The sequence below is a fragment of the Pseudorca crassidens genome, chromosome 4 (assembly GCF_039906515.1).
Source record: "Pseudorca crassidens isolate mPseCra1 chromosome 4, mPseCra1.hap1, whole genome shotgun sequence".
Lineage (NCBI taxonomy): Eukaryota > Metazoa > Chordata > Mammalia > Artiodactyla > Delphinidae > Pseudorca > Pseudorca crassidens.
The window spans coordinates 16,486,258-16,511,183 of record NC_090299.1 but is presented as its reverse complement, the minus strand read 5'-3'; the positions used below and the strand labels follow the sequence as shown (position 1 = coordinate 16,511,183).

Genomic DNA, 24,926 nt, shown 5'->3' with positions numbered 1-24,926 from the left:
GTCAGTTGTTACTTCTTTTTCATTTCTAATTCTATTGATTTGAGTCTTCTCTCTTTTTTTCTTGATGAGTCTGGCTAATGGTTTATCAATTTTGTTTATCTTCTCAAAGAACCAGCTTTTAGTTTTATTGATCTTTGCTTTCGTTTCCTTCATTTCTTTTTCATTTATTTCTGATCTGATCTTTATGATTTCATTCCTTCTGCTAACTTTGGGTGTTTTTGTTCTTCTTTCTCTAATTGCTTTAGGTGTAAGTTTAGGTTGTTTATTTGAAATGTTTCTTGTTTCTTGAGGTAGGATTGTATTGCTATAAACTTGCCTCTTAGAACTGCTTTTGCTGCATCCCATAGGTCTTGGGTTGTCGTGTTTTCATTGTAATTTGTTTCTAGATATTTTTTGATTTCCTCTTTGATTTCTTCAGTGATCTCTTGGTTATTAAGTAGTGTATTGTTTAGCCTCCATGTGTTTGTATTTTTTACAGATCTTTTCCTGTAATTGATATCTAGTCTCATAGCGTTGTGGTCGGAAAAGATACTTGATATGATTTCAATTTTCTTAAATTTACTAAAGCTTGATTTGTGACCCAAGATATGATCTATCCTGGAGAATGTTCCATGAGCACTTGAGAAGAAAGTGTATTCTGTTGTTTTTGGATGGTTGTCCTATAAATATCAAGTCCATCTTGTTTAGTGTATCATTTAAAGCTTGTGTTTCCTTATTTATTTTCATTTTGGATGATCTGTCCATTGGTTAAATTGGGGTGTTAAATTCCCCCATTATGACTGTGTTACTGTCAATTTCCCCTTTTATGGCTGTTAACATTTGCCTTATGTATTGAGATGTTCCTATGTTGGGTGCATAAATGTTTACAATTTTTGTGTCTTCTTCTTGGATTGATCCCTTGATCATTATGTAGTGTCCTACTTTGTCTCTTGTAATAGTCTTTATTTTAAAGTGTATTTTGTCTGATATGAGAATTGCTACTCCAGCTTCCTTTTGATTTCCATTTGCCTGGAATATCTTTTTCCATCCCCTCACTTTCAGTCTGTATGTGTCCTTAAGTCTGAAGTGGCTCTCTTGTAGACAGCATATATACAGGTCTTGTTTTTGTATCCATTCAGCCAGTCTATGTCTCTTGGTTGGAACATTTAATCCATTTACATTGACGGTAATTATCAATATGTATGTTCCTATTACCATTTTCTTAATTGTTTTGGGTTTGTTATTGTAGGTCATTTCCTTCTCTTGTGTTTTCTGCCTAGAGAAGTTCCTTTAGCATTTTTTATAAAGCTGGTTTTGTGGTGGTGAATTCTCTTAGCTTTTGCTTGTCTGTAAATGTTTTAATTTCTCCATCGAATCTGAATGAGGTCCTTGCTGTGTAGGGTAATCTTGGTTGTAGGTTTTTCCCTTTCATCACTTTAAATATGTCCTGCCACTCCTTTCTGGCTTGTAGAATTTCTGCTGAAAGATCAGCTCTTAACCTTATGGGGATTACCTTGTATATTATTTGTTGCTTTTCCCTTGCTGCTTTTAATATTTTTCTTTGTATTTTATTTTTGATAGTTTGATTAATATGTGTCTTGGTGTGTTTCTCCTTGGATTTATCCTGTATGGGATTCTACGTTTCCTGGACTTGATTGACTATGTCCTTTCCCATATTAAGGAAATTTTCAACTCTAATCTCTTCATATATTATCTCAGTCCCTTTATTTTTCTCTTCTTCTTCTGGGACCTCTATGATTCGAATGTTGGTGCATTTAATGTTGGCCCAGACGTCTCTGAGACTGTCCTCAATTCTTTTCATTCTTTTTTTTTTATTCTACTCTTCAGTAGTTATTTCCACTATTTTATCTTCCAGGTCACTTATCTGTTCTTCTGCCTCAGTTATTCTGCTATTGATTCCTTCCAGAGAATTTTTAATTTGAATTATTGTGTTGGTCATCATTGTTGGTTTGCTCTTTAGTTCTTCTAGGTCCTTGTTAAACATTTCTTGTATCTTCTCCATTCTTTTCCCAAGATTTGGATCATCTTTACTATCATTACTCTGAATTCTTTTTCAAGTAGACTGCCTATTTCCACTTCAGTTGTTTGGTCTGGTGGGTTTTTACCTTGCTCCTTCATCTGCTGTGTGTTTCTCTGTCTTCTCATTTTGCTTAGCTTACTGTGTTTGGGGTGTCCTTTTCACAGGCTGCAGGTTTGTAATTCCTGTTGTTTTTGGTGTCTGCCCCCAGTGGTTAAGGTTGGTTCAGTGGGTTGTGTAGGCTTCCTGGTGCAGGGGACTAGTGCCTGTGTTCTGGTGGATAAGGCTGGATCTTGTCTTTTTGGTGGGCAGGATCGTCTCTGTTGGTGTGTTCTGGAGTGTCTGTGACCTTATTATGATTTTAGGCAGCCTCTCTGCTAATGGGTGGGGTTGTGTTCCTATCTTGCTAGTTGTTTGGCATAGGGTGTCCAGCACTGTAGCTTGCTGGTCATTGAGTGGAGCTGGGTCTTACCATTGAGATGGTGATCTCTGGGAGACCTTTCGCTGTTTGATGTTACATGGAGCCTGGAAGTCTCTGGTGAACCAATGTCCTGAACTTGCCTCTCCCACCTCAGAGGCACAGGCCTAACACCTGGCCTGAGTACCATGACTCTGTGAGACACATGGCTCAGAAGAAAAGGGAGAAAGAAAGAAAGAAGAAAGAAAAAATAAAGTAAAATAAAATAAAATAAAGTTTTTGAAATAAAAAATAATTATTAAAAATAAAAAATATTAAAAAGTAATAAAGAAAAAGAAAGAAGGGAGTAACCAAGCCAAAAAAGAAATCTACCAATGATAACAAGCATTACAAACTATACAGAAAGAAAAAAAAAAAAAGAACAAGAAACAAAAATGGACAGACAGAACCCTAGGACAGATGGTAAAAACAAAGCTATATAGACAAAATCTCACACAGAAGCATACACATACACACTCACAAAAAGAGAAAAAGGAAAAAAAATCTATATATATAAAAAAGAAAGGAGGAAGAGAGCCACCAAATCAATAAACAAATCGACCAATGATAATAAACTCTAAATACTAAACGAAGATAAACATAAAACCAGAAACCAGTCAGTAGCATACAGTAAACCCCAAGTCTACAGTTGCTCACAAAATCCACCGCCTCTATTTTGGGATGATTTTTTGTCTATTCAGGTATTCCAGAGATGCAGGGTACATCAAGATGATTGTGGAGATTTAATCTGCTGCCCCTGAGGCTGCTGGGAGAGATTTCCTTTTCTGTTCTTTGTTCGCACAGCTCCCAGGGCTCAGCTTTGGATTTGGCCCCGCCTCTGTATGTAGGTCGCCAGAGGGCATCTCTTTCCCACCCAGACAGGACAGAGTTAATGTAGCAGCTGATTAGGGGCTCTGGCTCACTCAGGCCGGGGAGAGGGAGAGGTACGGTATGTGGGGCGAGCCTGCAGCTGCAGAGGCTGATGTAACATTGCTACAGCCTGAGCCACGCCAATTTTTCTCCTGGGGAAGTTGTCCCTGGATCACAGGACCCTGGCAGTGGTGGGCTCCGTAGGTTCCTAGGAGGGGAGGTGTGGATAGTGACTAGTGCTCGCACACAGGCTTCTCTGTGGCGGCAGCAGCAGACTTAGCGTCTCATGCCCATCTCTGGGGTCTGCGCTGATAACTGCAGCTCATGCCCATCTCTGGAGCTCGTTTAGGTGGTGCTCTGAATCTGCTCTCCTCGCACACCCTGAAACAATGGTCTCTTGCCTCCTAGGCAGTTCTAGACTTTTTCCCAGACTCCCTCCCATCTAGCTGTGGTGCACTAGCTCCCTTGAAGCTGTGTTCATGCAGCCAACCCCAGTCCTCTCCCTGGGAATTGACCTCCAAAGACCGAGCCTCAGCTCCCAGCCCCTGCCTGCCCCGGCGGTCAAGCAGACAAGCCTCTCGGGCTGATGAGTGCTGGTGGGCACTGATCCTCTGTGCGGGAATCTCTCCACTTTGCCCTCTGCACCCCTGTTGCTGCGCTCTCCTCCATGGCTCTGAAGCTTCCCCCCTGCCACCCCCGTCTCTGCCAGTGAAGGGGCTTTCTAGGGTGTGGAAACCTTTCCTCCTTCACAGCTCCCGCCCACTGGTGCAGGTCCCATCCCTATTCTTTTGTCTCTGTTTATTCTTTATTCTTTTGCCCTCCCCAGGTACGTGGGGAGTTTCTTGCCTTTTGGGAAGTCTGAGGTCTTCTGCCAGCATTCAGTAGGTGTTCTGTAGGAGTTGTTCCACATGTAGATGTATTTCTGGTGTATCTGTGGGGAGGAAGGTGATCTCTGCGTCTTACTCCTCCTCCATCTTGAAGGTCTCCTCTTTTTAAAATCTTATTTTAAGTTTCCTTGAACTTTTTTTTTCTTTTTTTTTTTTTTGCGGTACGCGGGCCTCTCACTGTTGTGGCCTCTCCCGTTGTGGAGCACAGGCTCCGGACGCACAAGCTCAGCGGCCATGGCTCACGGGCCCAGCCGCTCCGCAGCATGTGGGATCTTCCTGGACCGGGGCACGAACCTGTGTCCCCTGCATTGGCAGGCTGACTCTCAACCACTGCGCCACCAGAGAAGCCCTATTTTGATATATTTGATCTTTTTAGGCCACTAGTGTTAAAAGGCAATACCAGTTTAATTATTTCCCAAATAAGAGTATAAAATATGACTCAGACGAGGCTTGGAACTTCCCAATTATAATGGACTATCAGAAGATTAAGCTGTGAACAGTCTGTGTGTGTGTGTGTGTGTGTGTGTGTGTGTGTGTGTGTATGTGTTTGTGTGTGAGATGTGTTTTTGCACATTTTAAAAAGTGCTTTTCAGAACCATAGGTATGTTTTTCTATTTGCTCTAAAAATTTCAGAAGGTTCCTATCAATTTACCTATATTTATTTTATTTATATATATATATACATATATATACACACATTATGATGTATACAATACATATAATTTTCACAAAATTAAATTTAAAGTTCATTTTATCATCTGACCTCTGATTGTATTTCAGATGTCCACTGTACCCTCTTAACATCTCCAACTATAAATTTCTGAGATCTTGTCCTTTTATTTCATTTGTTTCTTCAACCCCTTTCACTGGCTCACTGTCTTCTACCAGCAGCCTGTGTCATTACATCCTCCCTCTTCTTTCTGTTTGCATCTGGTTCTCATAAATCAATTCCAGATGAAATCGAGTAATCTTGCCCTAGTACGCCACTACCTATATAATTCATCCTTATCAGATCTATCCAAGCTAAACATTGGCCCCTGGTATTCTGATTCTTCTCATGGGATTCAAGATTAATTGGGACCCTCTGTTATAAGTAGTAGACTATCTCCAAAACTTTGACCTTTGTCGACAGTCTTGTTCTCTGACCCTGGCCATAGGCTAAAACCTATATTCCCAGATGTATATTTCTAGAACTGTTCAGCTTTTTGAACTTTCAGCCATGTAGTCACTAGATCAGATTTCCATATATTGAGTCAAAGGAGAAGTTAATAAACATTGAGGAGAAGGTCTATTGGTATGCATTATGGTTTTATATAAAGATGAATTAAACAATTATTTCTGCTCTCAATTAGTTTGTAACTTAATAGAGAATATGGCAGAAGTACATTGATAAGAATAATAATATAGAGTAAAAATGTGCAATAAGAGTGGCATACTTTTATCTGAGCCTAATGAACTGAGAAAAGATATTTTTTTTAAGAGTTCAAAACTGATTTCCTTCTGCCACTATGGCTGAATGTAAATAAATTGCTCAAATTCTTTGGGTCTAAAGTTCTTTATTTAAAAAATTAAATAGTAATACTTACTTCATGAATCTGTATATTAAATGAGTAATACATATATAAGATAGTCATACATATATCTGTTATCAAATAAATGTTCAGTAATAGGTATCTATAAATATATATGTGTATATGTATTTGCACATATGTTTTTCAATTTATATATAAATATGTGGGCTAAGTTTACACAGAATAATTAAGACTTGAGTTTTTGACATACTAATATCGAGACTCTGGAACCAGCAGAAAGTTCTGGACCAAAGATAAAGTAATAGTGAACATCATGCAGCACTTCACATGGGCTATAACCAAAAAGATGTGGGGAAACAGGAACATAAGCACCAGGACCAGTTTTTCACATAGTTAAGAGGAAGGGTTCAAAAACAAGCAAACAAACACAGAAAAGCAACAAGAACAACAACAAAAACAAGACTTCATCACTCCATTAGGAGACGAGGAAGCACTAAAGTCTGTGTGGGCCAAGGACTAGGGAACTTGTGTCCTTCATCTGAGAAGAGTGTGTAGAGATGAGGCTTACTCACTTGAAATCCAGGGGCATTGCTGCTTTTTGTCCCTTGATTTCATCTCCCTGCCTAAAGCTGAGAGGAAGGGCCTTGTGGAGCTCCTGCTATAGTGCATAAGTCTGAGGCTGGAGTGAGGTGTGCGATGGAAAACCCCACCCCCAAGAATGAATGAAAAATATTGGAGGCAGAGTTCGGAGTAAGTTAAATCTCAGTAAAAGACTTAGAAATGTAGAACGTTGTCTTTGTGAAGTTTCCTTGTAAAACTTTAAAAAAGTAAGTAAGACCTTCGTGCACATCCCCTGGGGCAACAAGAAAGCGAGGCCACTGTAGAGATTGTGTTTCACTCTATCAATTCTTGAAGAAAATAGGAAGAGAAGAACCCCAAGTGCTTTGAAAGTGGGCTGTGGCTGCTAAAAAGAAGAGAAAAGGGGACTCTGGGCATGGTTCTTGGCTTAAGAAGATGTCCCATGTGGATATGGGATTACCTATGGGGCCATTTCTCAAGTCAGGCCCATCTGTTGTCGCTGGTGTGCTTTTAAGATCTTGTGAAAAAATTATTCTCTGGTATGGAGATTGAACTTGCTGAATATTTTCCTGGGTAAACAATGTTTTGTTCTTTTTGCTTACTAATTCAGAAAACACATTAGCAACAATATTTATGTAGTTTATAGACAAGGAAAGAAATCACATGTTCCTGACCAAATGATTTAGTCATCATTTTATGAGGTTTTCCATATGTGTGTCATCAGACACTTTAGAATACCAAAGATGAAACCTTTGTTTGGCAGTACTGTGTTATTTCTTAACAAGTTTAAACACTGTTGATTAGAGAGCATATCAGACATATTCAGGTCTTCTTCAAACTCTCACTGTAAATTTTTAGATTTTGCATTTTTAAACTTTCAATTCAACGTCTTCCACAAAGCTGTGAAAGTTTTGAAAGCTAAGTATTTCATATACTTATAACTACAAAAAAATCATTAAAAGAAAAGAATGATTCCAAATCTTTTCCTGAATAATATTATCATAGGATTGACTTGAAAGTTTTGTGGAGGAACAAAAATCCTGAGAACTATGACACAGAAATCTGTAGGATTAAAAACGGACCTTTAAAAGGTCAATGTTCCATTTTTCTGTTTCTAAAACAAGTATAACAACAAAGAGTACTATAGAATACATTTTAACTATGTACCAGCCACTATCCTAAGCATGTTACATTCCCCTCAACACCTCTTTTGAGGTAGGTCCTATTTTCATTATTCCCATTTTGCATATAAGGAGACAGATTTAGTGAGTGGAGTACAATGTCAATAAAAGAGATAAAAGAGCCCTTCATGTCCTCTGGGACATTGATTTAGTTATCCCTTCTCTCAATTCATCAGATGTACTGCCTCCTTCCCATGATATCCCCTTCTGTCCACACAAAAGCGCAGATATCCTCTAGTTATTTTTTTTAATGCAACCAGTGGGAGAAATACTAACATCATTCACATCATTAACTTCCATTTCATCCAACTGTATGTAATTAAACACATTCAAGAGCTTTAGGCCAAACATTGGCCAAAAAGAATACCCCAGAAAAATTGATTGTGGTTTTAACATGTGCTATGAAAAATTCAAAATTCATGACCAGACTGTTGTCTCCAAATGCTCCACAAACAACCTCGACAATAGCTAGAGTCCCTCACAGATGGACCTCTTTCTCTAGCTTGTGCCTCATGCTGTTCTCGGGGATCGGCTTGCCCAGGGTCCCAGAGCATCTCACTGAGCAGTACCTGTCCAGCTGCTAACACCTTACGGCTTTTTGCCAGTAGTCAACAGCTCCACATTCAAGTCAAATCCCAGCTCCATTCCCCACTAAGTCTGTGGCCCTAAAAATGTTGTTCAGCCTTTCTCTCAGTTTACTTATATATAAAATGGAGATAAGAGTTGTACTAACTTATGAAGATTAGACAATGCAAGTAAACTTCTTCAACCAGTACTTGAATACCTAAAGACTCAGTAAATATTTGCAATTATCATTATTAATATGTTGAGTGAGATTTAAAACGTATTATTTTAATGTGCTTCCTCCTTCAGTGTTTATAATACTTCCAGATCTATTCTGGGTGTGAAATGTTTGTGACATCAGCCTACCATTGTTTAAGTGACTAGTAAAAAGGCAATTACTAGTAAAAAGGCAATTACAGTATTTAAACATCTGTAGTCGATTGTACAAAAAAAGCAAAAAGTGAGAACTAGTTTTCTTTCCTTTAATGTAAAATCAAACACCTAAAAAGTAGGATTTCTGCAGTCATGAATTTAAAAATATGTTAATGTAAATGGAACGCTTAATATAAATTATGTCACGGAGAAGGATATATATGGCAACAAAGGTCAGCTTGCAGCCTAAATTTAATTGCATAGGTTTCCGGGAGGTATCATGCCTCATTACACTGCCCAGTTCAAGTGGTCTTACACATTTTTTATCTAACGTAGAATTTGAGCTTCCTTACATAGAGCACAAAAATACCAGATCACTAAAACCACTGCATTCCTTAATTTTCTAGTCTGTTGATTTTGGTTCCTATACATTTGAGCATAAAAGCTGATTGGTACTATGCCATCAGTAATAACAATCTAATAGGAAAAAGTTTGAATAGTAGTAAGGAAATACTAGCAAATCACTAGAATATTATTATGAAAAAATAATATTGGAAGGCTGTGAATCTCAACACCATCCTGATACTAAAGAGTTACTCCATAAACATTTTACAGAGAAACAAATGAGCGAGTGAATGAATGGCTTTATTTACAAAATGTTGAGTACTGGAAATAAGTAGAATTTAAACTTTGTTTAACAGGAGATAATTTTATGGGAGAAAGAATAGTATCTTAAACAGAAAGTAAGAGTATCCAGGGCTTTATTTTATTGTACATAAATACAGTTAAACAGACTTTCATTATTTCTATTTAGAGAAATTAAAGTTTGAAAACACAACTAAGGGCAGATGATTTGCCATTTACCTGTGGGACAACCCACAGAGTCTAACCAAATATGTCATCTGATCCTCACCACAAAGAGTCTGCTAACCTTGTGTAGTACAGACCGTGTACCCCAAGATTTTGTTAAACGCTAGGTTTTCACTATATGCTGATAACGGAACTGGAACAGGAAATAAAAATGAATTGTTTCACATTTAGCTTAAATATTAAATACATGCAATAAAAATGATTTCAAGTCAGCTCATTGACATAGTGTTATTTCCAGCAAGTGGAAGATTAGAGTTTTGATGTTAACTTGAAGCTTTCTTCTTTAAGATTTCTGCAAACAAATATTGGTTAGTACAGAAAAGGGGGTTTAAAGGCCTCAGAAGCCCAGTTGAATTTTGTTGACAATAGCATTGAGAGTCACATCTAGGAATACAGTTTTTAACTCTGCCTTGTCAGCTGGCCAGCTATTCCAGGCCCAGGGGTATTCTCCAAATCTGGCTTGAGCTATTTTACTGTAAGTGCCTCTTTTGTGGCATTTAAATGATATTGTTGCGTTCTGCATTGCTGAATCAGCACCTTTAAAATAGAATAAGAGGTTGACGTATTCCTTTTGTGCAGTATCACTAGGAAAGAGCTGGAATACTAGTCCCTAAATAAAAATATTTTTTTCTTGTAACAACACTAAAAATCACTCGATCACTTGCCTATGTGTTCACAAATTTTACTTTGGGATGTCTTCTAAATTCTCTTCCATAGTTCTGTCTACAGCTAATTGTTAAGTTTGCTATTATTTTTATTATTTATGAACATTAAGACTTGATTTTCTTTTCCTTCTAGGATCCCCTGCTCTGACTGGAACTGGAACTATCAATGTCATAGTGGATGATGTCAATGACAATGTCCCCACTTTTGCCAGTAAAATGTATTTCACAACAATTCCTGAAGATGACCCAACGGGGACAGATGTTTTATTGGTAAATGCCTCAGATGCTGATGCTTCAACAAATGCAGTTATCAGGTACATATTACTTTGTAAATTTTAATTATTTTTCTCATTAAACATTAGTCTTTGGACTAAATGCACACAATGCTTCATTTTGCTGAAATTCTGTAGCATTAACTCATAGCCCAGTTGTGGTTATCTATTGCTGAATAACCAACTATGCCTAAAATTAGGATTAAAACAATAATGATTTTATGTATCATTCTAAAATTTTATCTTATTCATTTTATTTATATTTTTATTGTATCTCATTATTTTGTAGTTGAGGAATTAGAGCACAGGTCAGTGGGAGATTCTTCTGCTTCTTGTGGTTGACTAGTGTCACTTATGGTATTTACCTGGTGACTGTGTCCTAGAGGGTCCAAGATAGCGTCACTCGCATGCCTGGTGGCTTGGCAGGGATGGCTGGAACTTTAGGCTCAGCTGGACCCCTTCTCTGATCATGCGATCTCAGAGCTTCTCAGTGTGGTTCTTCAGCAGGGTAGTTGGACTTCTTTATATGGTAGAAGAACCTCTGGGTTACAGGGACCTCAGGTGAAAGCTGCTAATGCTCTTAAAGGCCAGGCCTTGAAACGGCGTAGAATCACTTCCATAATACTCTCTTTGTCAAAGCAGCCATGGCCAGCCAAGAGTCCCTGGGCTAAAACCCATCGGTGAAAAGTCTTCAAACGACTGTGCCATCCTATAGTCAGATATGATAAAAATTCATGCCATTTTTATCTTGCAAAAAACTATTATGTTCACTTTAAATTGACAAATATTACAACTTAAATGAAAAATATTTTCACAGAATAGTAAGTTGTTATGCCAACCTAAAGTAAATCTTATTTACTCTGGCTTGATATGTTTTTAATGGAATATATATTTTGGATGTTAATCACTCCTTGCTATTCATGGAATCCTGGAGAAAATCCACTTTTTCCTCTGGTTAACAGAGCTTTTATGTATTAATGTTTATATTGACTATTTAAGTATTACATATTTAAGTCATTTACCCAACTACTGATGGACTCTCTAAAAGCACAACCTTTTATGTGTGATGTTAATTTTCCCATATGGTCTAACATGATCTTTTGCACAGCAGCTACCCCCAAAATATTTATTTCTATTCTTCTTTCTACCAGTTTGATCAAGTTATGCATTTTAATGGATGGAATACTTATTTTGAGTTAAACACTTTACGTAACTTTTAATATTTTCCCTTCTAGTAAACCAGCCTGCATTAATTACTAGCTTATCTAGTTTATATCTTTATCTAGTTTATATCTTTGTTTCCCAGACACCTATTCCAGAATTTAGTTGTTATAGAAATATATTCCTTTTTTTTCCCCAACTGACCAAATCTCCATTCAAAACCTCACTTTTAATTCTTTTCTGTCATAACATTGGAGAAAGTCACAAAACTGTATCAACAGGGTTGACATTCAAAGGCAAATCCCTTTCTCTGTGCTCCTAATCCCATCCCATTCGATTTCCCTCAAATCATTAATTCAACAGTTACTACATTTTGCTCTGGATCTTCAGGTAATCCTTCTTTCCTTGATCATACCTTTATCCCTATAGAAATGCTCAGAATATCTGGTATTGAGTTCTGGTTCCTTTATTTACTTACATGACTTAGGAAAGTCATTTTAGTGTCTCTAAGGCTCAGTGTATCCATCAGTAAAAGTGGAGTTAAGAATTGCTACTTTCGAAATTTGTGAGAATTAAATATATATTGACCAATTACTAGGTGCCAAGTATCATATATGGAATCAGTTAATATGTGCAAATGTCTCTAACACATTATTGGGACATGAAAGTCACTAAATTTATACTAGTTTTTTTTTCTTTTCATCACTCTAATATCTATTTTATTCCTAATATATTCTTCTACAACATAGTAGTGACTGGCACCTAAATAAATGCATTAAATGAATGATCCTAGTATTCTTTACAACTGCTGCTTTTCCTCACAGTTTTCACACCACATTTTTGAGAGGGTGGGTTACTGCCTCATAGTTTTCTCTGGCCATTTATTCTTGAAAATCTCTCAGTCTTTCTCCTCCATTGCTTTACCAAAAAAGACTATTCGAAGATTCTACTGAAATTTATCAAGTCCAGTGATTTCTGAGTCTTTATTTTCCTTTGCCTTTTGCAATATTTGCACCACAGGTCAGCCTTTCTTATTGACATTATTTTTTTCTCCTCAGTGTCTGTGTAAATGTTATTTCTTATTTCTCATCCTGCGTCTCTGACCACACCTTCTAATTTGCCTTCTGTATCCCCTCTTTCTAGCTCTCCAAAGAAATTTGGACCTTCGCCACAGCATTTTTTCTCAGTCCTTTTCTTTCCCTTCTTTATTTTCCCGCACGTGTGTGTATGTGTGCGTGTGTGTGTGTGTGTGTGTGTGTGTGTGTGAGAGAGAGAGAGAGAGAGAGAGAAAGAGTAAAAGAGAGAGAGAGTAGAGAATCATCCATTTCCATGGCTGCAGCCATGAGAAAAGTTACCCAGAAAACTAGACAGAAAACCTCTAAACCTATTGTATCAACACTGACTCCACCCTGGAGATTCCCACCCGTCTTTAAAACTCTCTAGGAGGCACTTCTACATAGAGGTAGAAGTCATAAGAACAACATATCAGAAACTAATAACCTTTTCTGTTTCTCATCTTGGTGTACTGCGCTCTTTTAATGATGTTGCCTTGCTTTCTTCATCCTCCCATTGATGGCTAACAGTCATTCTCTCCCCCTACGCTCACTCAGTGGACAAGTTTTCATGTTTCTTCTTTCTTAGTGCCTCTGGCACTCATTCTTTTCTGTGCATCCCTCCTGCCAAGACCCTAGTTCAGTCCATAATTACATCATGCCTGGACTATTATAATAAAAATTAACTTACTTTCCTTACTCTGGTTTCTAATCCTTCCAATCTATATATTACATGATCCTGTATAATCTTGGAGCCCTTACGATGTCCCAGATACTTTGTTAAGTTCTGAGGAGTTAAGCACTGCAGTTCTAATAAGAACACTTTAATATAGAAGGTAATTTTGAAATATTACAATTATAGTACCTTGTAACAAGTATAGTTTAAACAGAATGTGTGGAAAGAACAGCATACTCAGTGATACCTGAGGAAATAAATATAAGCTTCAAGTAATTGATGAGTTTTGGAAAGACAGAGGAGTTGCTTATGGACAAACAAGGGATGAAAGGCATTCTAGGGAAAGACAATAACAGGTGCAAAGCCAAATCTATGCAAAAACACAGCATCAGAAAAACAAAGCTCTTCAGTATGGTTGGTGTGGGTTAGGAACGGGCCTTCTCCTATGGTATCATAGGAGAAAATTCACATTTCTTTCTGTGTCTAGTAGGAGAAACAGCTGAAATGTTTTAAGATGGGCAATAACATGATTAGTTTATGTTTTATGATGATTCCTCTCTCAGTGTTGTAGAAAGTGATTTGGATAAAGCAAAGCCTGAGTCAGTGAATGAAAGGAAAATGGCAGTAACATGAAACAGCTAGCTCAGTGGCGTAGCTTTAACGATACTCCCCCCTCCTCAACATCTTTCAACTTCCAGTTTGCCTAGGGCATAACGCCCAGTCTGCATATTCCAGCCACTCCGTAAACAGTCCCAGCATCTTTCCAAGCTTATTCTGTACAAATGTATAGCCAAACTTTCAGCCTCACTGGATCACTTTCTGCTCCTGGGAAAAAGACCTGTGCTTTTCCAAGCATTATGGCTCTGTTCAAATCCTTCTATATCCTAGACCAGGGTTCTGCAAACAGCAGCCTGCAAGCCAAATTCGACCCAGTGCCTAGTTTTGTAAATAAAGTGTTACTGAAAAATAGCTATGCCCATTCATGTACGTATCGTCTGCAGCTGCTTTTGCATTAAAACAGCAAGTTGAGTGTTGCAACAGAGATCTGATGGCCTAAAGAGCTGAAAGTATTTACTAACTGGTTCTTTACAGAAAACTTTGTTGACTCCTAGCCTAAAATACCTTCATTCTCCCTTTACGATACTATTGTAAGGTGGGTAACCTCTTTAAGACTTAGCCTAAATTTACATTTCTCCAAGAAAGGCTTTTCTATCAAAAGTGATCTCTTTGTCTTCTGAATTCCCTAAACAATGCTTCTGAGCAATTTCATAGCACTTAAACATACTGCCTGGTTTTGTATTTACTTTTCCATGTGTCTTTCTTCCATCTAGGGTATAAGTTTGAGCACAGAATTTTTTTTACCTACTTATCCATGTCTCTATTAGTTCATCCATTTACCTAAAGATGGATTATAAGAGATTATATATAATAGATTATTATAATTATGTACGTATATATACTGTTATGTGTGTAAACCTAAACTTTGAATTCTTGTCACATACTAATTACTCTGCCAAGTGCTTTTCAAAAGAAATTACATTTGATGCTCAAAACTACCAAATGAAAGGAATACATATATGTATAATACTTTATAGATAGAGAAGACTTAGAAAGGCTAAGAAACTTTATGAATTTAAGTACTTGAATGAGATCAAAATTCATGTCCAAGGGAACTGTGTTCCAAAGTCCAGTTTCTAAACTATTACTAAATCACTGTATTCTAGCAGCCCATAGTGCAGTGCCTTATGACCATAGCAAATCTCAGGAAGAGGTAAAAAAAGTTTCAAAAAATCAAATGGGGATATTTCAGCTTTACAAATGCAACAACAGTTGATTTAGATTTTAGATAACAATGATCAGTTTATGCCAGTAATTTGAAACAGTAATTTCTTGAGTCAGAAAAAAAATTAACACCTTGTTGATTTGCATTGAACTAAATCGTTGTAAACTGATTCTACATCGACAAGCCTGAGCAAGAGTCCCTTTTGGCCTTAGCAAGAGCTACAGTGTGCCTTGTCTCACCCACATCCCCCCAGGCTGTGTCCCACCTTCCATCTACTGTAGGATAATGGAAAAAGTGCATGTTGAAGTCATAAAGACAGAAGTTCAAAGTCTCCATGTACCATTTATAGATTTCATGTTTCTCTGTGCAACTAGATTAGCCTCCCTTAGACTCAGATTCCTCATCGATAAAAAATGTAGTACAAAACCAAACTGTTAGGATTGTTCTGAGGCTTCAATGAGAGCATATATAAAATGCCTTGTAGTCTGCTGGGCGCACCCTAAGAACACAGTAAGATGCTGCAAAGTTGTAAAGAACAGCGTAGGTGTTTAGCTGTTAAGAAGGTAGCACAAGACTTGATCTAAGTTCATAACCTTAAAAGAAATTAATGTGGACCAGAGAAGCAGGAGAGAGATGCATGAAAAGATGAGAAGTGAAACAAGACTCAAATAATACAAGTAGGGAAAACCTGGGCATGTGATCTCAGCAGTCCATCCATTTATATTGTCCCCTATGTTTCTTTTATCTCTTTCTTTTTGTAACTTACAAGAATAAATTTGATTGAAACTGGTATTATAGATATTGTGAGATATTAAAGAATATCTCATATTTAAAATACACTATTGATACACTTTTATTCTTTAATTTTTAAAACTAATAAATATATTACCTACTTTTAAACAGACAATCTTATGTGCAATAGCATAAAATAAAGAATAAGAATTTATAGTACAGAGCTCCTGTATGGATTAGTTAGTTCAACCTGGGCCAGAACTCACATCATTTGCCTTTCAACACGTTGTTCATTCTAACATACCATGGTCTTCTCACATACAAAGCATCCAAATCAAATTTACATACATTTTGCCTCCTTCTTATTTTTATTTGTAAATGCTTAAGGGAACAAATATTTGAGTGAACCCTGACCTTTGCTGCCATAAAGCTGTAAGAAAGCTTGTGGCACTATGAAGCACTTGTTGCAACCCCTATTAACTTATTTGGTCATTTCTACACCTACCGATAGAAGCAAAGTTTCCCAAAGTAAAGTCACGTAATTCTCATAATCCAGGTGTCTACAGACTTTCTCCAAAAGGTAAGGCAATATGATTATTTCATGAGTCCTGAATTTCTAACTTCGAGAAATCATTTACAAACCTGTGTTATTTTTATTTTGATAAAGGGAATAGATAGCTTCTACTGTGTAAGCATAGTAATTACACTTTGTAGAGTCATTTCTGGTCCAGGAAATATAGTCAGTGCTGTTCTCACTCCTGATCGTGGCATGTGGGTGTGTCAAAGGGTGTTCAAATCTGAGTGATACCAAGTACTTTATCAATATTAATATCATTTCTCAACCAAATTCCTTCTTTATTCTTTTTCTATTTAGCTCTCATTTTATAGAACCTCTATTTAAAAAAAAAGAAATAGCTCCCAACGGTTCATTATGTCTCTAAAAAGGATGAAGATGCTGAAATGTTTGTTTTACATGATGAACTTCATAGGAGAAATGTGCACTGGCTGCACTGCAAGGTTTTTCTTGCTGTTTCTATTAGGCACTTGCTGTTGCTACGTTTTTACGGACACAAACCAAACTATAGAAACACCAGTTAGTTCCAACAAGGGCATTTCTTTGTTGGCATAAAGGAGAAAGCTTTGAAAGATGTCTATTATCTCGCTACGCTCCAACTTAAAAAATTATGGACCCCAGCCAGCTTCTGAACCTTCAAGCTTAGCTACTTCTTTCCTAGCTGACCTCTCAGGAATATATACAGACAGCTTTTTTCTTCAGAAAGAAGATAGAAGCTATTCTCAGTGGAAACTCCTCCCTGCTAACCAATCTGGTTAGCATCAAAATATCCATGAAGATGTCATACCTCTCCTTACAACAAGAAAGCAAAGCAGCATGGCCATATGAGGAATAGCAAATGAGAGAATTAGTATCTAGGAATGTCTCTGTATAAATAATCAGTTCTTGAGTTGTTCTGGACAGTCAGTATGTGTCAAATACTTTGTTTGGTCTTTAAAGAAAAAGATCTTCCACTGACCTTTCTGGTGGTGCACAGCAGAAAAAATAATTTTTAGATTCATTTAACAGATGTTCATTTGTGATCCTGGCCACTGACCACAATATTAGAGCAAGGCCCTGATTTATGCTCTCAGGCTGGTTTATTTAAAACACAATAGTCTTCTGGGTATATTCTGGGGACTTGCATGATTTAAGAAACCCACAAACCTTGTGAGGACCTGCTTGAGGTCATGGGATATCTCACAATAAAGATTGTTAATGTGATGTTCACATAAAATTTGAACTCGCCATATCCTTTCGTTGTTGTGTGATCTTACTTGTAATGTTTTTCTTGACATTTCTGCCTCGGTCATTAAATTATAGTAAATAGATGTTGCAGCATTAAAACTGGAAGAAATATGCCCACGTCTGCTCTCTGCTTTAGTTATAGGATCATTGGTGGAAATTCTCAGTTCACCATCAACCCATCCACAGGACAAATCATCACCAGCGCGTTGCTAGACAGGGAAACAAAAGAGAATTATACTTTAGTGGTTGTCGCATGTGATGCTGGATCCCCGGAGCCTCTTTCCAGTTCCACCAGTGTGCTCGTCACGGTGACTGACGTCAACGACAACCCACCAAGGTTTCAGCATCACCCGTATGTCACACATATCCCATCCCCTACTCTTCCAGGTAACCAAACCAACTCGGAGGTCTCATAGATGAATAAAAACTATACATTGGACACTTTCTATAATTACATTGCTGTTATTTTTACGTGTATATTTCTGATATAGCCAAAGTTGGCAAATCCTCTAAAAGTCAACTCTTGCCTAAATAAATTGAAGGAACATCGAATCTTGCAAATTAATTCTTTCTTCCCAGACTAATTGTATTTAAGGTTTTATAATTGCCACACCTTTCCTAGTGCTGTTTCTTAATTTTACTTGAATATTGTTAAAGATTAGAATAGATTTCAATCTGTAGTCAAGGAGGGTTCTGTCCTGAGATGTAATTTGTGTGTTCCTTGATAGGAGGGACATTATCTCTTTTTCCATGCCATATCCAAGCACCTGAAACATTATCTGGAAAGTAATAGGCCTTCAACTGTATTTCTTAGTAGAAACTGAATATTTTATTCAATCTTCATAGATAGATAAGTTTTCAAAAGGTTTAATGAAGGAATCCTTCTAGTTAATTATTACTGTAAATATTTTACTCTAGTTTTGATGAGTGAAGTTTTTCTTCCATTAGTATGACTATGAAGCCGTTCATGAACGACTTTCGTATTGACAATATGTATTTAGCTTTCTGCATCTCTTTTAAATTTAGTTTGGTTTTGTTTGTTTCTTTGCAAGGAATGGCCTACTCTCAGGCACTACACAAATCATCTGCCATTGGTAATTTTTGAAATGAATTTTGAAACAGGAAAATATACACATAAAGGCCATAATTAATTTTCCTTGCTTTAAGATATTTTTAATTAGAAAAACAAAAAAAACGGATGCAGGATTTCTCCTCTAGTGATCTTTGATCTTCTATTCACTTGAGAAGGTCTAATTGATACCAATTGCAAGTATAAAATCCATAAATTATTGTGCCAAATTTCTATCAAAAGGAAATGTCAATAGTGAAGTCATAAATCCCTGATGACGGCCTTCAGCTGAAATGATGCTGGCAGGCATGATTCTAATCACACCCGATGTGTGGTGATGCAATATAACATCTCCTGTACAAAGTGAGTAAGGCTTAAGCATTTTTTTCCTCATTAGACATGATATAATTAATCAGAATCACTGGCCTTTTTTAAATTAGAGACTTTTCACTTGTGTCACAAACTCTTCTGTTACGGGTAGGAGTGCAGGTTTGGGAAAGGTTTCTGAATAAGTTCATCGAAAACACGTCCTTATGGCAGCTTTTCAGCGTTATCTCGTCTACAATCTGTCCAATTGGCCCTCATCCCAAGCATTGACTTTTGGAATCCAAATTGAGTCCATTCTTCCTCAGTTCTTATTTCTTACTACTTTATCATTGTTTATATATGTGTGTGTGTGTGTGTGTGTGTACTTTATAATTGTTCATATATGTGTGTGTGTGTGTAATTTATAATTGTTCTAATATATATATATATATATGCACACATACATATATACACTTCATCTCCATATGAGAATAGTTCACAGATAAGAGAATTTTGCTATAAAAGAGTGGGTATAAGGAATCAACAGTAATTTTTTAAACATATTATTTTTGTTGACATGATTACATAAAAGGTAATTCAATAATATTTTAAGACATAATAGGGCAATTATTTTTCCCCCCCATTGGGCATAAACATAGTTCTTAGCAGAACTCCTGTATTATCATGTTTGTTGGAAGTTCTGTTATGTACAGATTTTTCTCCTAGGAACTATAATTTGGAAGGATTAGCCGTTGTTGCCCTTCCCTGTGCTTCTCGCAAAGGCATACTGAAAATTATTAAATTCACTAGACTGCATGGGTTTTAGGTAGATAATTGCAGGTCAGTTCCTGAAGACTATTGTTAGATTTGACTGGGGAACTTCAGAGACAATATAAGAGGTACTGTTCTCCACTAGTAATCATGGGGAAATAAAGTTATGTCAGGTAGCAATATAGTGTTTTATATATAGTTTTAATATAGTGTTTTAACTTACTATCAAATGTTTTATTGGGGTTCCATGAGATGATAACTGCACACTCCCTCTTTTATAGGTTCCTTCGTCTTTGCGGTTACTGTCACAGATGCTGATTTTGGACCCAATGCTGAACTACATTATTCTCTTTCGGGTAGAAACTCTGAAAAATTTCACATTGACCCACTGAGAGGAGCTATTATGGCAGCCAGACCACTAAATGGTACTTCAGAAGTGACATTTTCTGTGCACGTAAAAGACGGTGGCTCATTTCCAAAGACAGATTCTACAACAGTGACTGTTCGATTTGTGAACAAAGCAGATTTCCCTAAAGTCAGAGCTAAAGAACAAACTTTTGTGTTTCCTGAAGACCAACCAGTAGGCACTCTTGTCACTACCATAACAGGGTCCTCCTTGAGAGGAGAACCTCTGTCCTATTATATTGCAAGTGGGAATCTTGGCAACACATTTCAGACTGATCAGTTATCAGGGCAGGTGTCCATTAGTCAACCTCTGGATTTTGAAAAGATACAAAAATATGTTGTATGGATAGAAGCCAGAGATGGAGGTTTCCCTCCTTTCTCCTCTTATGAGAAACTTGACATAACAGTATTAGATGTCAATGATAATTCCCCAGTTTTTAAGGAAGATCCATTTGTATCTGAAATACTGGAAAACCTTTCTCCTCGAAAAATACTTACTGTTTCTGCAGTGGACAAGGATAGTGGACCCAATGGACAGTTAGACTATGAAATTGTTAATGGCAACAGAGAACATAGTTTCGGTATCAATCATGCTACTGGTGAAATTAGAAGCATTCGACCTTTAGACCGGGAAAAAATATCTCAGTACGTGCTTACCATAAAGTCCTCAGACAGAGGCTCCCCTTCTCAGAGCACCTCAGTAAAAGTCATCATTAACATTTTAGATGAAAATGATAATGCCCCTAGGTTTTCGCAAATATTCAGTGCCCATGTTCCCGAAAATTCCCCATTAGGGTACACAGTTACACGTGTCACAACTTCTGATGAAGACATTGGTGTAAATGCAGTTAGTAGATATTCTATAATGGACACAAGTCTTCCGTTTACGATTAATCCCAGCACTGGGGATATTGTAATTAGTAGACCTTTAAATAGAGAAGACACAGACCGTTACAGAATCCGAGTTTCTGCCCACGATTCTGGGTGGACTGTAAGTACAGATGTCACAATATTTGTGACAGATGTCAATGACAATGCCCCAAGATTTAGCAGACCATCCTATTACTTAGATTTTCCTGAACTTACTGAAATCGGCTCCAGAGTGACTCAGGTATCTGCAACAGACCCTGATGAGGGATCAAACGGACAAGTGTTTTATTTTATAAAATCTCAGTCAGAGTACTTCAGGATTAATGCCACCACAGGAGAGATTTTCAATAAACAGGTCTTAATATACCAGAACGTCAGTGGCTTCAGTAACGTGAACATCAACAGACATAGCTTTATAGTGACATCTTCAGATCGAGGTAATCCTGCATTACTTAGTGAGACAACAGTTACCATCAACACGGTGGACAGTAATGACAATGCACCACAATTTCTTAAAACTGCATATTTTACTCCAGTCACCAAACATGTTAAAATCGGTACAAAGTTAATCAAAGTTACTGCAGTAGATGAGAAAGATTTTGGATTGAATTCTGAAGTGGAGTATTTCATTTCGAATGAAAATCATTTGGGAAAATTTAAGTTAGACAATAATACAGGGTGGATTTCAGTAGCAGCTCCCCTGATATCTGACTTGAATCAAAACTTTTTGATCACTGTCACCGCGAAGGATAAGGGAAACCCTCCGCTTTCATCCCAAGCAACTGTTCAAATAATTGTCACTGAGGAAAACTACCACACACCTGAATTCTCTCAAAGCCACATGAGTGCAACCATCCCTGAAAGCCATAGTATTGGGGCCATTGTCAGAACCGTTTCTGCAAGAGATAGAGACACGGCTATGAATGGCTTGATTAAGTACAGTATTTCCTCAGGAAATGAAGAAGGCATCTTTGCAATCAATTCCTCCACAGGTGTATTAACACTAGCCAAAGCTCTTGATTATGAGCTGTGCCAGAAACATGAAATGACTATTAGTGCTACAGATGGAGGCTGGGTTGCAAGGACTGGTTACTGCAGTGTGACTGTAGATGTGGTTGATGTGAATGACAATTCTCCAGTGTTCCTCCCTGATGAATATTTCCCCACTGTTTTGGAAAATGCCCCCAGTGGGACGACAGTTATCCACCTAAATGCAACGGATGCCGACTCTGGAACCAATGCTGTGACTGCATATACTATACAGTCATCTGACAGTGACCTCTTTGTCATTGACCCCAACACAGGAGTCATCACCACTCAAGGCTTCTTGGATTTTGAAACCAAGCAGAGCTACCACCTTACTGTGAAAGCTTTCAATGTCCCCGATGAAGAAAGGTGCAGTTTTGCCACTGTTAATATACAGTTAAAAGGGACAAATGAATATGTGCCTCGTTTTGTTTCCAAACTTTACTATTTTGAAATCTCAGAAGCAGCTCCTAAAGGTACTATTGTTGGAGAAGTGTTTGCCAGTGACCGTGATTTGGGCACCGATGGGGAAGTGCATTATTTGATTTTTGGTAACAGTAGAAAGAAGGGTTTCCAGATCAACAAGAAGACTGGACAAATTTATGTTTCTGGACTTCTTGATAGAGAAAAAGAAGAAAGGGTATCTTTGAAGGTAGTGGCCAAGAATTTTGGCAGCATTAGGGGTGCAGACATCGATGAGGTCACTGTAAATGTCACTGTGCTTGATGCCAATGACCCACCCGTTTTTAGTCTAAACATCTACAGTGTTCAGATCAGTGAAGGGGTCCCAACGGGAACTCATGTGACCTTTGTCAGTGCCTTCGACTCAGACTCTGTTCCCAGCTGGAGTAGGTTTTCCTATTTTATTGGATCAGGGAATGAAAACGGTGCCTTTTCCATTAATCCACAGACAGGACAGATCACCGTTACTGCAGAATTAGATCGAGAAACCCTACCCATCTATAATCTCACGGTTTTAGCTGTGGATTCAGGGACCCCCTCAGCTACAGGAAGTGCCTCCTTATTAGTCACCCTGGAAGATATAAATGATAATGGGCCTATGCTGACCATCAGTGAGGGAGAAGTTATGGAAAACAAACGCCCAGGAACTCTGGTGATGACCCTTCAGTCCACGGATCCTGACCTCCCTCCAAATCAAGGCCCCTTTACCTATTACTTGCTGAGCACGGGTCCTGCCACCAGCTATTTTAGTCTGAACACTGCTGGAGTTCTGAGCACGACTAGAGAGATTGACAGAGAGCAAATTGCAGACTTCTATCTGTCTGTGGTCACTAGGGACTCCGGTGTTCCTCAGATGTCTTCCACAGGAACCGTGCATATCACAGTGATAGACCAAAACGACAACCCTTCACAGTCTCGGACAGTGGAGATATTTGTGAACTATTACGGCAACTTGTTTCCTGGTGGGATTTTAGGCTCCGTGAAGCCACAGGATCCCGATGTGTTAGACACCTTCCACTGCTCCCTGACTTCGGGAGTTACGAGCCTCTTCAGTATTCCAAGGGGCACTTGCAATCTGAGTTCCCAGCCAAGGTCCACAGATGGCACGTTTGATCTGACTGTCCTCAGCAATGATGGCGTCCACAGCACGGTCACGAGCAATATCCGAGTTTTCTTCACTGGATTTTCCAACACGACAGTGGATAACAGCATCCTACTGCGTCTCAGTGTACCAAGCGTAAAGGACTTCTTGACGAACCACTACCTTCATTTCTTACGCATTGCCAGTTCACAGCTGACTGGCCTTGGGACCGCTGTGCAACTCTATGGGGCCTATGAAGGGAACAATAGAACGTTTCTTTTGGCAGCTGTGAAGCGAAACCATAATCAGTATGTGAATCCCAGTGGTGTAGCCACCTTCTTCGAAAGCATCAAAGAGATCCTCTTCCGGCAGAGTGGAGTGAAGGTAGAATCTGTGGATCACGACTCCTGTGCTCCTGGCCCATGTCAGAACGGAGGGAGCTGTGTAAGGAGACTGGCCGTGAGCTTCAAATTAAAGAGCCACGAGAGCCTTCCAGTCATCATCGTGGCAAATGAACCTTTGCAGCCTTTCTTATGCAAGTGTCTGCCAGGCTATACTGGCAGCTGGTGTGAAATAGACATAGACGAATGCCTTCCGTCCCCTTGCCACAATGGTGGGACCTGTCACAATTTAGTGGGAGGATTTTCATGCAGCTGCCCAGATGGCTTCACTGGCAGGGCCTGTGAGAGAGATATCAACGAGTGCCTGCCTAGTCCCTGCAAGAACAGTGCCGTCTGCCAGAACTTTCCAGGAGGCTTCAACTGTGTTTGCAAAACTGGATACACAGGTATGACAATGTTTGGCTTTTTTTTTTCCACCAAGACTTTAGCCATATCAAGTATAATAGAAAGTCATGAGCTTTGTCATTTTCAAATGATTTTCCCTAAAGAGTAGGCAGAATCACAGCAAATGCTTTAAGCATTTACTATTGGCCAGACACTTTTCTAAGCACTTTATCTGTATTTATTTCACTTACTTCTCACAAGAAACCTATGAGGTAGGGATAATGATTTTCCAGGTTTTACAGAGGAGGAAGATGATGTGGAGAGAAGTTGAGTTGGTATTCTAAGGTGACTCAGTTGATTTGTTGTAGAGTCGGGATGTGAGCTTACACAGTTCATTCCAGAGGTTAAGTTCTTGTACAAGAGCAAAAAGAGCATATCCTATCTTCAAAAAAGTGTTCTAAAGTTAAAGGACATGGTATATTTAAAGTATAAGACCTGGACTATTTAATGTCCTAAATACAGTTATCAACTATTGTTGTTGGTTCCTTCATTTTATCATGATCATCTTTATGATTTTTTATCATAATTATCATTAGGATTATTGAAATTTGACCCACACTGTGAGGAGAATGAAGCAAGAGCTGTGATTCAGATTGAGATTAAAATGCCTTGTTATTTGTAGTAGTCGGTTAGAAAACATCACAGGCTGATTTGTAAGGTAACTGAGCCACAATGTACCT

The 24,926-nt window shown here is 38.1% G+C and overlaps 1 protein-coding gene across 1 annotated transcript in view; it reads left to right on the top strand.

Annotated features, from left to right (window-relative positions):
* Positions 1 to 24,926, top strand: part of FAT4 (FAT atypical cadherin 4) — a 173,355-nt gene that overhangs the window by 112,214 nt on the left and 36,215 nt on the right. Inside the window, exons 7-9 of the mRNA XM_067735120.1 lie at positions 10,128 to 10,308; positions 17,608 to 17,858; positions 19,899 to 24,248. Coding sequence (XP_067591221.1) covers positions 10,128 to 10,308; positions 17,608 to 17,858; positions 19,899 to 24,248 — 4,782 coding nt within the window. The remainder of the gene's footprint in view (positions 1 to 10,127; positions 10,309 to 17,607; positions 17,859 to 19,898; positions 24,249 to 24,926) is intronic.